At 51.2% G+C, this 13,730-nt stretch overlaps 1 protein-coding gene across 6 annotated transcripts in view; it reads right to left on the bottom strand.

Annotated features, from left to right (window-relative positions):
- The window catches only part of TTLL4 (tubulin tyrosine ligase like 4), a 29,900-nt gene that overhangs the window by 15,914 nt on the left and 256 nt on the right, over nt 1-13,730 (bottom strand). For 3 of the 6 annotated variants that reach the window (XM_062579078.1, XM_062579081.1, XM_062579084.1), the window contains exons 2-5: nt 3,726-5,119; nt 2,301-2,413; nt 1,737-1,833; nt 526-650 (exon numbers count right to left, since the gene is read on the bottom strand). In XM_062579078.1, coding sequence (XP_062435062.1) covers nt 526-650; nt 1,737-1,833; nt 2,301-2,413; nt 3,726-5,044 — 1,654 coding nt within the window. In that variant the 5' untranslated portion in view covers nt 5,045-5,119. Of the gene's footprint in view, nt 1-525; nt 651-1,736; nt 1,834-2,300; nt 2,414-3,725; nt 5,120-9,254; nt 9,329-13,730 lie in introns of those variants that run through there. The other 3 variants (XM_062579082.1, XM_062579083.1, XM_062579080.1) reach the window with 2 other exon arrangements.

Genomic DNA, 13,730 nt, shown 5'->3' with positions numbered 1-13,730 from the left:
AATGTTTTTACAGCTACACCCATCCTGAACATGTGCATGAGCATTTGTAGGCCATGGGACACAGCAGAAGCCCCATCCAAGGATCACATAGCCCAGAAATGGCACATTCATGTTCCTGCTGGAAATCTGAGACTTGTTCTCACCCAGAGCAATTCCTCTGTTTTGATACAAGAGCCATGAATCATTCAGGCCTGAAGGGAGGCCAGGTCTTTAAGGGAATTGCATACTACCCTCTAACAGAACTGGAATGGAGCAGAAGATCCCACAACTGGGGGAGATCTTGAATCATTCATTTATGCCCAATGCTGCTGCAAATGCTGTTCTTGGTCATACCTGTCTCAGCAGCCTCACTCATGCTCCAGGCTGCAGGAGCCACCATTATTTTACTCTCCTCTTTGGTTTCACAGTGGTGCTGGGTCTCATTATGGAAGGGGTGAAGGCGAGCTGCCAGACCCTGGCTGTGCACTGGCACTGCTGTTTTGTATTTATATTTATCCCACTGCAAGGAAACAGACTCCAGCTCACCTCTCTCGTCCCGAGTACTGAAGTAGATGGTTGGAGGCACATTAGGGAATAAACTGCAGACAAGAGCTGGTTTGAGCACCTGCTCCTGAGCCTCAGCTGGTGGGGTCAAGCACTTGATGCAGTTCCTAGGAGAGGAGAAGCAGTAGGCAGTTGGTTACAAGGTGAGAAACAGCACAGGGAGCAAGCACAGAGCAGAGGTCCAGTGCTTAGTGCCATCACCTGGAGCACTCGCATGTACAGTCACATAGGGGCCACTTTATGTCCCAGCATCCAGAAATTCACATGTATGCTCAGAGACCAAAAAGGCAGGAAGCCACTGCAGAGGCTTCAAGGGGAGCCTAGCCCACAGAGGAGATGTGGCCAACATCCCTAGGAAAGCCCAGTCTTCTCCACTCCAGCGGGCATTTGACTGAAGCACTGCTTCCCCACACCTGCTGCGGTAGATGCCTTGGCAGGCTGACTAGCGAAGCCCCACCAGAAGGGGACGTCATTCCAACTCATGCTGTTTCGGCAGGCCATGCAGCATCCTGACGTTTGACACTAGCTCACAATAAGCTTTACCCATCTCCCAAGTAAGTTACAGCATGATGGAAAGCAACAAGTTGCTGGGCAGAAAGCAAGCCCAAGGTGGCCCTTGTGCATGAATTGGACAGTTGCAAGGACCAGCTCCCACTGCTGGATGGTCAAAACAGCTCCCCCAGAGGTCTGTCAGGAGCCACAGGGGCAGGGCCCAGATGACCCCTTCACCTACTGACCAGTCATCCCCAGAGAAACCCCTTTGCAAAGGCTAAAGAAAAAATCAGGCTCCAGGACTTATTTCTAGGATGCAAGCTGAGAGACAAGACCCCAGGGAATGATTGCAATCTCTCGCCCAGGAGGCCCTTGTTCCAGTTCATCTGCAAGGCAATGACACTGTAAGATCCCAATTTAATCCAGCAAGCCTAACCCAGTGACTGGCAATTGCGGTGAAACTGAGACCCCTGTTTCACTGTGATGGATGTGCCCTCAGCATTTTGCAGGCTGCAGTCTGCAGAAAGAGAGATAAGCTTTGATTTCCAGGGTAGTAAAAAATCATTTTGGTTGAGAAGCCTGTCTCTTTATCCACTCCACTCCCTTGCCTGCTACAGCTGCCCTCTGTCAGCAGGGATGGCAAAGATGGACAAGTCTGGACACGGATACCATGCTGCGGTGCACAAATTACAGCTACTAACCTGGAAATAAGAGCCACAGAGCCATTAGGTGACAGTCCGGCAACAGAGGAAGCATCTGATTCACCTGCAGGAGGGGAGAGACTCAGATTTGGTCTCCCTGGAGAGTGAACGTATACAGAGTTAATCAGAGAGGAGGAGAAAATGTTCCTGGAGACAGACCCTTCACAGCTGCTCCAAACCTTGATTCCAAGTCTCACCCACATCTTAGTGGCATAAGACACAGGGCAGAGGGGGGAGCTGACAGCCCTGCACACAGAGGAGCTGGACAAGTATCAGAGCAGGATGATAGCTAGTTTGTTCCCCAGTGGAGTCCGTAACTCCTCCCTGCACTACATCCAAAAGCAATTTAGCAGGAATCTCCGAGTCATCTCAAAATGAAGACAAGATTGCAAGACAGGGAACCGTGTCCAGCTCTCCCACATGATAAAAGTACTGCTGCCTCGAGCACAGCCCTTGGCAAGTGCAGGAGGGCAACTGCGCTCACATCTCACTCACCAATACCCCTGTGCTCCCCTGCCTCACTAAGGCACGGAGTACAGCCTCCCTTGGGGAACCAGCACTTACTGTCCTCTTCTTCCTCCTCCTGGCTGCAGCTCTCATCCAAGCCATCAGGAAGTTCTTCCTCCGCATCCTCCTCAGGACGGCTCAGCTCCAGTGGCAACTGCCCAACAGTAACACTGGAACAAACATCATCAAACTTAGAGGCAGTGGCTGTATACTTTCCCAGACCAAAAGACCAAGAGCCCATGATGCAGCACGTGATGGGTGAGAAGGGAAGGGAGAGCGTTGCCCTCCCTTGTGCTGACATACAAGCATTCATCCTGGGTGCTAGTATGGCCCCTTGCAGCTGGTAAGATGCAAAGGACTTGGGCACCCCATAAGAGAATATTTTCTAGAGCAGCCAGAGGGAAAGAGACACAGCTCACCCTGCTGGGAGAGAGTGTCAGTTGGTAGCACCACACCCTGCTGGGAGAGTGTGTCTGATGGTAGCACCACAGCAGCCATCAGCCATAGCTCTGCCTCCCTCAATGCCTTCCTGGCCAGAGGAAGATCAAAGCCTCAGCATCCATGGGATCACACAGTTACTGGCAATTTTGCTGTTAACTGCTGGTCACTATCCACAGATGCACAGAAAGAGCTGTCTTGTTCTGCAGCATCTTGTGAAGGTCACCTTCTCATCCTTTCGTGCTCCTCCTCATCTTCTGCTTCTGCATTTCTTCAAGGTATGATCCTTTCCCCCTTCCCAAGGATTGGGAAAGGAGCTGTGTCCCTGTGCTACCCAAGTCTGCTAGCCCAGACCCCCGATCCTGCATCACTTCCATGTTCTTTTACACACTAAGGTCCCACATCTCACACAACTGTCACGTGCCTCTGCCCAGCAGAAGCCTTGCTGGAACTGGCTTGACAGTAGGCTTCACCTGAAATACACGTCTGTTTGCACAGATTACCACAGCAAGCAGGGCTCCACAACTACGGAGTTAGCTAGAAGGGTATCTCCCCTGGGGACCTGAGGTATTGGTCATATTCCAAGAACTGCCTTTTCAGAGCACGGGAAGTCAGGAGAAAGGTGCCTTGCAGTAGGAGAGCAGGAATGCTACAAGAAGAGGGGAGCTGCAGAAGGATTAGGGAACCTGTTCCAGGCTCCTTTCCTCCCCAGAAGAGAGGAAAGGCTGCAGTGCCACCACACAATATTGCCATGTTGCGTGAGGAGCAGCCACACCAAGGAAGCTGGGGCTGAGGGAGAAGGTGAAAGGGCTTGGTGTTATCCGAAGAGCCAGTGTAAAGCTGAGAGTGGAAGGAAGGATCCCATAGCGCCAGGATGCAGCAAATGGGCTTTGCTCACGAATGCAGCCTGTGACTGCCCTTACAGCCACCCCAGCAGCGCTCACAGCATAGTCTCTCCCAGCTCACGACCTGCACAAACACAAAGCCCAGACCAGGCCAACAAATCTCACCATGACCCCTCTCCTCCCCAACTGCTCTACTTACTCAAGCTTTTCTGGCAGCACAGCCTCGGAGCATTTCCCTTCTTTCTCCAGTTGAATAGTGGAAATCTGAGTTGCTACTTCAGAGACAGCAGCAAGGTGTGGAGACTCTGCTCTTGCTGCCTGGTCCCCACTGTGCAGGGTCAGTATATTCACAAGCCGGCAGTCAGTGCTGTGGTTGGGGGAGCCAGTGCGTGAGGCTAAGAGATGAACACTGATTCGTTTAGTGCAGACGACGGCACCATCGGTGCCTATAAGGCTTGAGTTACCATTAAGGCAATGGCTACCCATCTCCAGGTTCAGGGGGGCAATGGTTTCTTTTGGGGTGAGCTGGGCTATAATGTGTTGTCCCCACCGGCTTTTCCTACTGGACAGGCTGCCCATGTTCATAAGGCGAGAGCTTCCGACTTCATGTCCAAAGCTGTTCCTCACAGTAATCTGTCCAGCCAGCTTCTGCACAGTGTCTGTGAGGCTGATCTCTGGCCGCTTGTCCTTTAAGCTCTGCAGTCTCCTTTCAGTGTCCTCCAGGGGCCAAGAGCGACGGTCCTTCCGGAAGATCACGCTGCTGGGCACAGGGGTCAGGGAGGGGATGGTGGTTTGCTCCAAAACAAGGTTGCTGCTTTTCACCGCTCTGTTCACAAGGCTGCCAGGGAAGCAGTCACCACCATCCCCAGAGTGGGGCCAGGAGACGGCAGGAAAACTGTGGGTGTTCTTCAGCTTTTTGATTTCTGGTGACTGCGGCAAAGGCACTTGAGTATTGCTTGGCCGTAGGAAGGAGTTATTATTGAGCACTGGTCGGTATGAGCTGGAAGCCTGCTTATGTGAGCCAAGGGCAGAGCCTTTTGCCTCAGACCCAGAACGTTCCTCAGCCAGTGCAGGCAACAGGCAGGGCTCCATCAGCAAGGAGGACATCGCTCTTCGTGTGGCAGAGCTGGTATCCTGGGAGCTTCGGAAAGGAAACTTGTAGGGCTTGGATCTGAGGCAGGAGCGCCGATAGAGCAGAGTGCTCCCACTGAGATCCAGGCAGGGCTGGGCCAAGGGCAGGCTTGGGAAAGCGCTTTCACTACGGTGTGTGTCACATAATGATGGTGGGTACAAGAAGTAAGATTGCTGTGAACTGATCCCTGAGAGCAGCAGGCTGTGATCCTGGAAAGTACTCACATGCTTCCCCTTTATATTCCAGACAGGTTTCACCTGCTGCTGAGTGAGGTGACAGGCCCGGCACTGCAGGGCTCTCTCTGCCTGCAGGGTGCCTGACCCAAGTCTGAAGCTCTTCTCCTGTTTGGGGCCTGGGTTATTGCATTCTGGCCCTGCAGAGGCCATGTAGAGCCATAGCACAGGAGGCAAACCCCAGCGCAGAAGAGGAAGTCAGTTGTTTACAGCAGCATCTTTGCTGGCCTGCAACAAAGGAGACAGCACAAAAGGCACTGTTACCCTGGCAGAGCCCACATGGCAAAGCTCCTGGTCCCAGCAGGAGCAGGGACTGCTCTGGGGCAAAGCAAGGGCTAGCAGGAAGACAGTGGTTTCTCCCAGAGGCAGCCAGCCAAATCCTCCATCTATGATGTCTTTTGGGCAGGCCCTTGCCACTGAGGCCTCAGCGTTTGGCTCCAAACGAGACAAAAGAGGTAGGATCTTGTCCAGCTGGAGGGCTCGTAACACCAGCTGGTCACTAGTGTCGTACGGTCCTAGCCAAAGGCTGCAAAGGTAAAGGCAAAGTCAGCCATGAAACTCGGCCACCACTGAAAGGCAACAGACAGCCCCAGCCAGGAGCCAGGAGAGCTACCGGGATGAGAGGGTCTGTCCAGCTGCTCCATCCCCCCCCAAAGGCATTCACTCCTTCCCCTGCTCCCCAAACCTCACTACCCATTTGTTTAGAAAGGAAAAGGCAGCTTAGAACAAAGCTGGCTATTTCTACAGTCAAAATACAGGCTGGCCAAGCTGCACACAGATCACACGCTGCAGCCTCTATTTCAGTAGCATGACTTCTCCTTGCAGCCTAGCCAACTTGCTGGAGTGGAGCTGGCTGTGTGGATTTCTTCTGCCTCACCACGGACACCATGAGGTCTCGAGGGCCATGCCCAGCTCTGCTGCTGAATGGGGAAGAAAACAAGCTGCTTTCCAGGCAGGATGAAAAAACACATCTCTCCACTTGGCTCCCTGAGGGTCTCCTGGGACAGAGCCCAAGTCAAATAAAGAGCCCACATCTCACATGAAACCAGATGCAAGGAAAGACAATTTACAGAGGGCCCTGGGAAAAGGACTGTCTGCACAAAAGCATTTATTTTATAAATGAAAAGGACTCCTTGGCTGCCAGCCAGTGCTGCAAAGCAACAGTCACAAAACAGCAATCCTGGCTGCAAGGAAAGGCAGCTTGCCCGCCTGCTTCAGACCTGGTGCGACAGCCAGACTCCATTCACATGGGTTTGCCTCTCCAAATTACTTAGCACGCTCCACCGCCAGCTCTCCTGACTCCACTACAAGCCCTAAAATGCCTGTTTGTGTTTGTTTTCCTAAAACCTCAGCTCCAAAGGTCACACAATTACGTGAGAAGCTCAGCTCTTGCTTTTAAAAAGAAGTTTCTTATTTTTGTGACCCTACAGAAAAGCTCAAGAGCTGAGTGAATCTTACAGCCCAGGAACTGGAAGGCAATGAGCAAAATAGAAAGTAGGGCTATTCTAACAAAAACATCTCGTCATTTACAGCAGTCTGGCAATACTGTACCCATATTTCCTCCGAAAAGCAATCCTACAGAAGAGTCCCTTGCAAGGAGCAACTGTCAGACCACAGAGCTGCACAGATGAAGCACCCTAAATTCTCCTAAAACAAACTATTGCACCACACCTATTTGATCCTTTTGCCTGGGGAAAGGGGAAAAAGGAAACAAATCCATGTGCCAGACATTTGTCTTGCTTTAACACATGCCTGGAGGGCCTCTGGATACTGCTGCGATAAGAATTTGTATCCTAAGCAGGCTGAATTACTGGCTTTCTTTCGCTTTCCACCTTTCAGCTCTCACAAGTTTGTACATTAAAAAGAAAGCATAAAAGAAAAAGGATAAGCAGAGTATCAGCCACCACTTATTCTCTTAATTTTCTTGTAATACACGCTTTTCCCACCCAGAAACCAAGGCTGGCCTACCACAGTTAAGTGGCAGGTACTAGATGCCATGGCTGCTGCACATCACCACGACAGCGACTCGGGCCCACTGCAGGGACAGAAACACACGCTGCACAGACATGCACCCCACAGAGACCTCCCAGCAAGCCTGAACTACCTGCAGGAACCCACAAAACCTGCTTAACCTGTGAATTAGGCCCCCCGATCTCGAATCAGGTCAGCAGCATCCCAATCAGACGCTGCTGGGGCCGCTGCATGAGGTGTGAACACCCCACACAGGATCCTACAGGAGCTGTACGTCCACAAGGAGAGCTCTGACCTTGCCAAGCTCTGAAAGGAGGCATGGCAGGGATCTGGTATGCTCCACACTGTACCATCCATAGCCGTGCACATGCTGTGCTTCCTACTGTCTCACATGTCCAGCTGTCCTTTCTCGCTTCAGAAGGCTGCAGGGATGTCTCTGGGATTCTGTAAATCCAAGGACACTTTCTTTGGCAGTGCTTCTGGCCTCTCTCTGCTTGTTGTGACTAGGGCACCAGCATAAAAGAGAGCTTGTTGCAATCATGCTTTGAGATACCTGGTGCTAACCTCGTTCAGAGAATGGGCTCTCTGCCCTGCTGAGTACCAGCGCCAGGTACAAAGCTGAGCAGGGCGACAAGTGTCAGAATCCAACTGACATCCAGCCTCATTCGGTTGCAAGGCCCTGCAGCGTGTTATGGACTGGGTACCCTCAGCTGCAAGTCACCTTGCTCTGCCAGTAGCACTTGTACAGCCACGCCAAGCATTCCCGCAAAACCTGAGACTTCCTTGGGAGCATCAGAGGCATCTTGCTGCACAAGTCGTGGGTCAGCTACATGCTTCTGCGAGCTGCAGCCCAAAGGGGCTCCAAACTCTCTGCAGCTACAGCAAGCAGCGCAGCACACTGCGTGGCCCCGGAATGGGAATCCCACACACAGTGCAAAATTAAGTTGTATCGTGTTACTTGATCTGCACCCAGCAAACAACTCCGCAGTGTTGTGACATTCACAGCGATTAGCACAAAGCAAAGAGGCTGCAGCTCAGATACCACAACCTGCCCAGATCAAGTTTCCCCTCAGTAAATAAGTGACCTAAGCCTGGCTTCCACATACTGTCTCTCTGATGCACCCACACCACGAGCGTACTTGAACCTCTATGCAATCCTGGCAGAGCAGCAGGGGCAGATGTGAAAAAAACAAAGCAAAAATGAGAGGAGGGGTCAATGAAAGAGTCCACAATGCCCCCACCCACAGTTTCCTTTCACTGAAGATTCACCATGTCCTGTACTAGCTTGGCCAGTGCCAGTGCCTGTGCTCTCACCTGGCTGTGAATGACCTTGCAACCCCAGCCCCCAGTGAGAATCACTCATATCTCCTCTCTTACAGAGCTTTACAGCTATGAATGAATCATCCTGCCATAAAAATAGAAGTGATTTGTCCTAATGAAGCTGTAACAAGGGACTTAATCAGATAGCAGCACAGACACAGCAGTACAAAGCATTAGTAACAGCCACGCCAGCAGAAACCTTGTGCGGCCCTGCTGAAAACCGTAGCACCGATATGCCCAGCATATAAGGTACTGCAGGGAGGCACCCAGGAGATGCCAGCAGCGCTGCCAAAGGGGAGATCTGGTTGCCGCCAGCACTAATGGCTCAGCAGGAAAAGCAGCGGCTGGAAACCAGCCCCACAGGGTGTGGAGGGAACCTGTACTGAATTTCCCCCTACATCAGATCAGTTTTGCCACAGAGGGGCAGAAGTAGCTGGACTGGCACAGGGCTACAGGTACAAGGGAAGCAGCAGCTGCAGAAGAAAAAGGCAGGGCTTATCACCGAGCTTCCACAGGGGGGATTATGACAACAGATGGTAATTGCCACTGTTTCCCCATGGAGACCTAAGACCTTAGAAAGCAAGGGCAGGACAGATAAAAGGAAACAGAAAGAGTTGGGGGGGGGGGAGCACACCAGCAAGATCAGAAAACAACTCAGCAGGCCCAGAGATAAGACCCCCAGGAATAGAGCAGCAACTCTCAAGTATTCTTGATACTACGAGATTCTAGAAATGTGTTTCCTTACAGAACCCAAAAGTTCAAACCAGGTAAACTCAAAGCACATTATCATCCACTTTACAGCAAATCTTCCCAGCAAGGAAGTACAACAGGAACAGGCCACGGGCAGCCCCAGGGAATATGCCTGTGGAGCGAAGAGCTTCCTTCCTAAGGCACGGCTTTGCTCTAACACACTGTTAGAGCCATCATACAGCTGCACCCACTTACAATGATTTAGCTAGTGCCTTTTATTATTGCGCAGCCCGCTCACAAGCTTGGGGACATCGGCTGGAACGTTGCCTAAGCCTTTACAAATGTCACATCCCAAGCATGCAGGAACACCAACCGCCCTGACCTTTGCAGTCCCCACTAAGCGCTTGCGGAAGAACGGAGCTCCTTCTGCCCCAGTGCTCCTCGCGGCAGGCCATGCAGCACACAGCAGCAACGCTGCAGCTCCTCACATGCTCATTTTTAAGAGAACTAATGAGCTCATAAGAGCCTGGGTGTGCAGACCATACCCCTGTCGTGCAAGTTTTACTAGGAAGGTTATTTTAAACGCAGTTGTGATGCTCTTAAAATAACAAGAGCTTGCAAACATATGAGCTACAAGCTGACCTGATAAAGCATTGCCAGCCTCAAGCATCTAAAAGTCATGAGAGGAAAGGGGTGGGGGGAAAGTCAAACAACTGTGATTTGCTACTATTTCCAGTTAGGAAGGATAAAACATCTTTCTAAGCGAAATCTGACTTATCATCAAATCCCTCATTTGAAGCTCTGCCCCTTTTGACTAATGTTCAAACAAGAGAGCTCACAACAGTGCAACATAAATAGTTTTTAAACCCAATATGCATTTAAGAGTAAGGATTTGTACTCCTTCAAAAAAAAATAAAAACAAAAAAACCGAACAACTTTCAAACAAAATCAAATACATTGATCTAAAACCAATTTACTGAAAGTAACTAAGCCAGTCTTGCACCTAGTAATCAGGTGCAAACTGTCACATTTCAACAGCACAGAAATCATCCCTCATTTAGATCAACTCCAGGAAACAGCAAGCAGCCTCAAAACCAGTGTGCAGTCTCACAGCGCCACATCAGATGAGGCACAAGACTACCTGTGAATTCAAGATAAAGAGCAGAGGGTTCTGCTGGCTGTGAGAATAAGCCTGTGAGGGATGCTAAGACAGCTCAAAGACAGAGCTACAGCCCAGGCTCTAAAGAAATGCACGCGGCACAGGGACCAAGAGTACAGTATGCTCCTTCACAAAGCAGTTATGCATCAGTCCTCCCTGTCTGCTCCAGTATTGTCCTGAAGAACCAAGAGTTAGCTGCAAAACCAAACACACAGGATGATGACCAGTCTCCTTCCTAACCAGCGCAGACTGCAAAATAACAAGTTTTTGGCCACTCAGGTCACAGTAACATACCCACCAACTGTTGAGATGTGTCAGCAAATTCCACACGCATCCCAGGGATTACATTAGTGCCTGGCATTTAAATCTACGTTTATGCTGCAGCTAGTCATTTCAATTCAACGGTCGTGGCTTTGAACTGCACTTCACACTAAACAAGGAATGTGTGAAGAGTGCATCACTTCCCAAAGCAATCCTTTAATTAAACAGAGAGAGGTTGCAAGAGCAGAGCAGCTCCAGCTTGCGCTCTCGCTCACCAGGCGATGGGGAGGGAAGCAGACCTTTTGGGCACCAGGGCACAAGACCAAGACACTGGAGAGCTGGATTCTAGCCATGACTTCACTCTACAAACGCAAGCGAGCCCGCATTCCTCCCGGTACAGGACAGACACCTCCCTCCACACACACGGGCTGGGCTGAGGAACGAAGGCTCAATCCATTAGAATCCACAGGGGACTTTGCACTTTCCTCACTGCTTTCAGGACACCAGAGCTTGGTGTCAGACGAGGTTAGGGACTTCAGCATGATTAGGCAGAAAATCCAGGGCTGCAGCTTTGTCACAGAGGGAGTGCCCCAGGGAAGTCTGAAATGAAGGGCTGACCCAGCACTCGCCTCCAGGGCTGCAGAGATGCAGCTGCCTAACCTAGCTGCTGCGCTCTCTGGTCGCAGGGAAGCCAGAGGCAAAAGGCCCAGAGCGTGGAGCAAAACCTATGACGAGCAGCACGACGCTGCTCAGGCAGCCTTTGTGCAGACATCTCCCACGGCGTAAGGGCACTGTGTGCCCCTGTGCACTCGCAGAGAAGGGACTCACAGCCCTGCCACTTCTGGCCCCAGCACAACACCCCACAGCAGCATGACAGTTGAACACCACTTCACACTAAACAAGGAATGTGTGAAGAAAGAGTCTATGAGAATCACAAGCATTCAAACATTGCATCTCAGCCCCATAAGCTACCAAGGCATTTCCTTGAATTTTCCTAGTAGTCTCCATCAGTAGAGCTCCCAGGCCTTAAAGAAGGCCTGCTGCACAGTGACAGCAGAGCCTCAGCTCTGTACTCCTCAGTAACGAAGCCGAGAAGTCCCTGCCTTTACTCCTGCCCTGCATCATAGTTTCTCATACTTTTAGCTACAGGAACAACTATCAGTATTCACAATATAAGCTGGGGAAACGAGTCTCGCTTAGGAAGAGCCAGTTAAAGCACGGGGTATTTTACAGCCTAGACTATTTCAAGGAAGTAGTCCAAAGCACCTTTCTGCTATTATCTCCCCTGGTGGATCCAAGCGGATAGCAAACCAAATGGACAGGGTTCTTAATCTAGTTTCACAACAGAAGCGTGTGTAATCACACAGCCAAATCTAGAGAGAGTTTAACCTCCAGTGCAGGAATTGACAGACTCTCGGCACAGAAAAGTCTGGTTTGACACATCCTCGTCCACTCTCAGCCTTCGGCAAAGAAATAAAATAAACATGAGAAACTCAGAATGAGCGTAATAAGCATAAAACAGTAATACGTACCAAGGAAGCAAATCCTGCTTGATTAGCTCAAAACACTTCAATTTTCTTTGTCCCTCCTCTTTTCATAATAACTCTTTTTCTGAAACATACCTGAAACCAGAAGAAAAAGCTCCCAGGTCTGTCTTTCAGTATGCAATGAGGACCCATCCCATGCCAATCTGAAAGCCAACTTCCAGTACTTCAGAAACACACACATACACCCCACTGCCCTAAAAGGAGAGGCTACAGCCTCTGTGCAACCACATAACCTGGAAGAACCACCTCAGTTTCCTCCTAGTCTACAAGGGAAGGAATGCCAGACAGCATAGCCTTGACTAGGGAGGGAGGAATATGCATTTGGAGGCACTGCAACAACCCCACTGCCAAATCCCAGTGCCAGTCCCAAGCACCTCCACACAGGGGCATCTCAGAGCTTGGGGGTAGAACAGCCTTGGTGAAAACATGGACAGAAACAGATTCAAGCTGAAAAAAAAGCCATCGAACAATCCCAGGTTGCTGCACAGGAGGAACCCCAGAAACGCCCATGAATGGGCAAGCTCATGGTAGCGGCATTCAGCCAAGCCAGCATGGTAGCCAAGCCCCAGACCCACGCTGCTACACTTGGGACATGACACCTCCATGCAGGCATTCCCCACAAGCAAGGCCCAGGGCATGTTATCTGGGGACTGTGGCATTTGGCCCTGTCAGTGTCCTTCAGGCAAAGTGATCCCTGCTGGGCAGGGAAGGGCCACAGGCCTGACTGAGGACTGAGCGGATCTCATTTGTCACAAATAAAGTTTGCCTAATACAAAACTTAAAAACTACTGCAAGAGAGCAATACAAGTATGAAAAAGTTTCACAGTCCACTGAGTACAATGGCAAAGAGATAGGAAAAAATATTAGATAACGCTGGAAGCAATGAAACATTTGACTTTTCCAAAACTGTCTAGGTCAACCTTAGTCTCCAAGTGCCAGCTATCTTATCCCTCTGCAGCATACAACAGCCCAGGGCCCGAGTGGGAGCTGCCAGACATGCGCATTCAGTCCAGAGCACATAGCAATGAGAAAGAAGAGTCACATCATAAGGAATTACATAGGGCGGATTCGGATGTGGAGCTGCATGGCTGAACTTGTGATGCTCATGAGGTATCCACAATCTGCCCTGTAACAGTACAGGGGGGAGCAGCCCCACACAGGCAGGGAAAAAGCAGACCGACCCAGGACATCAAGGCCCCTGCCTGTGTCTGCGATTCCCAGCCCGATTCCTGAAGATACTCAGGGAGCACTTCCAGGCTTGCTGCAGCTCTGCCATTCACCTTTCAGGGTCACAGGCTCCTTTTTATGACAAGAGAGTAGTCGGCCAAGACCTGGATGGTTGGATTAACAGCAAAGCTGCCTCAGCAATCTGCATGGGTCCTGCTGTGCCCAGCACCCATCCTTAGTAGAGCACCAAGTACCATTAGGGAGGTTCACTCAGAGCATAGCTAGCTGGAGAGCTAACTCCTCCTCCCTGGTGGCTCACGCTGGAGCATGCTGTTATTCATTCCTTCCAATAAAAAGATTTCAGAGTCAAAGATGCCACTGAGACTGCATCCTGCCCCAGGAGCTGCCTCCTCCGAACAGAGGCACACACAGGCACCCCTGCACACCGGCAGGGGGGGTGGGCTGGGGACCCCAGGACCCCACAGCAGCAGGAAGGGAGAGGACCGCAGGGAAGGAGGGCAGCACAGGGGGCTCCCTGCTGTGGACACAGGCTCCATTTTAAAGGGCTCCTGGTGTGTGGGGAGGGGCGGGGGGGAGCAGGGCTCCACTCCTTAAGGGCGAAGGTAGCCGGGTCCCCAGCGCGCCTCGGGGGAAGGTGCAGCCGCCCCTCGAGGGGAGCCCGGTGATGGGGGGGTCTCTATTTCTGAGGGAGGGATCCAGAGCC

This window comes from Rhea pennata, chromosome 6 (assembly GCF_028389875.1).
Source record: "Rhea pennata isolate bPtePen1 chromosome 6, bPtePen1.pri, whole genome shotgun sequence".
NCBI classification, from domain to species: domain Eukaryota; kingdom Metazoa; phylum Chordata; class Aves; order Rheiformes; family Rheidae; genus Rhea; species Rhea pennata.
Note: the sequence above shows the minus strand (reverse complement) of the source record. Positions and strands in the feature narration are given on the sequence as shown.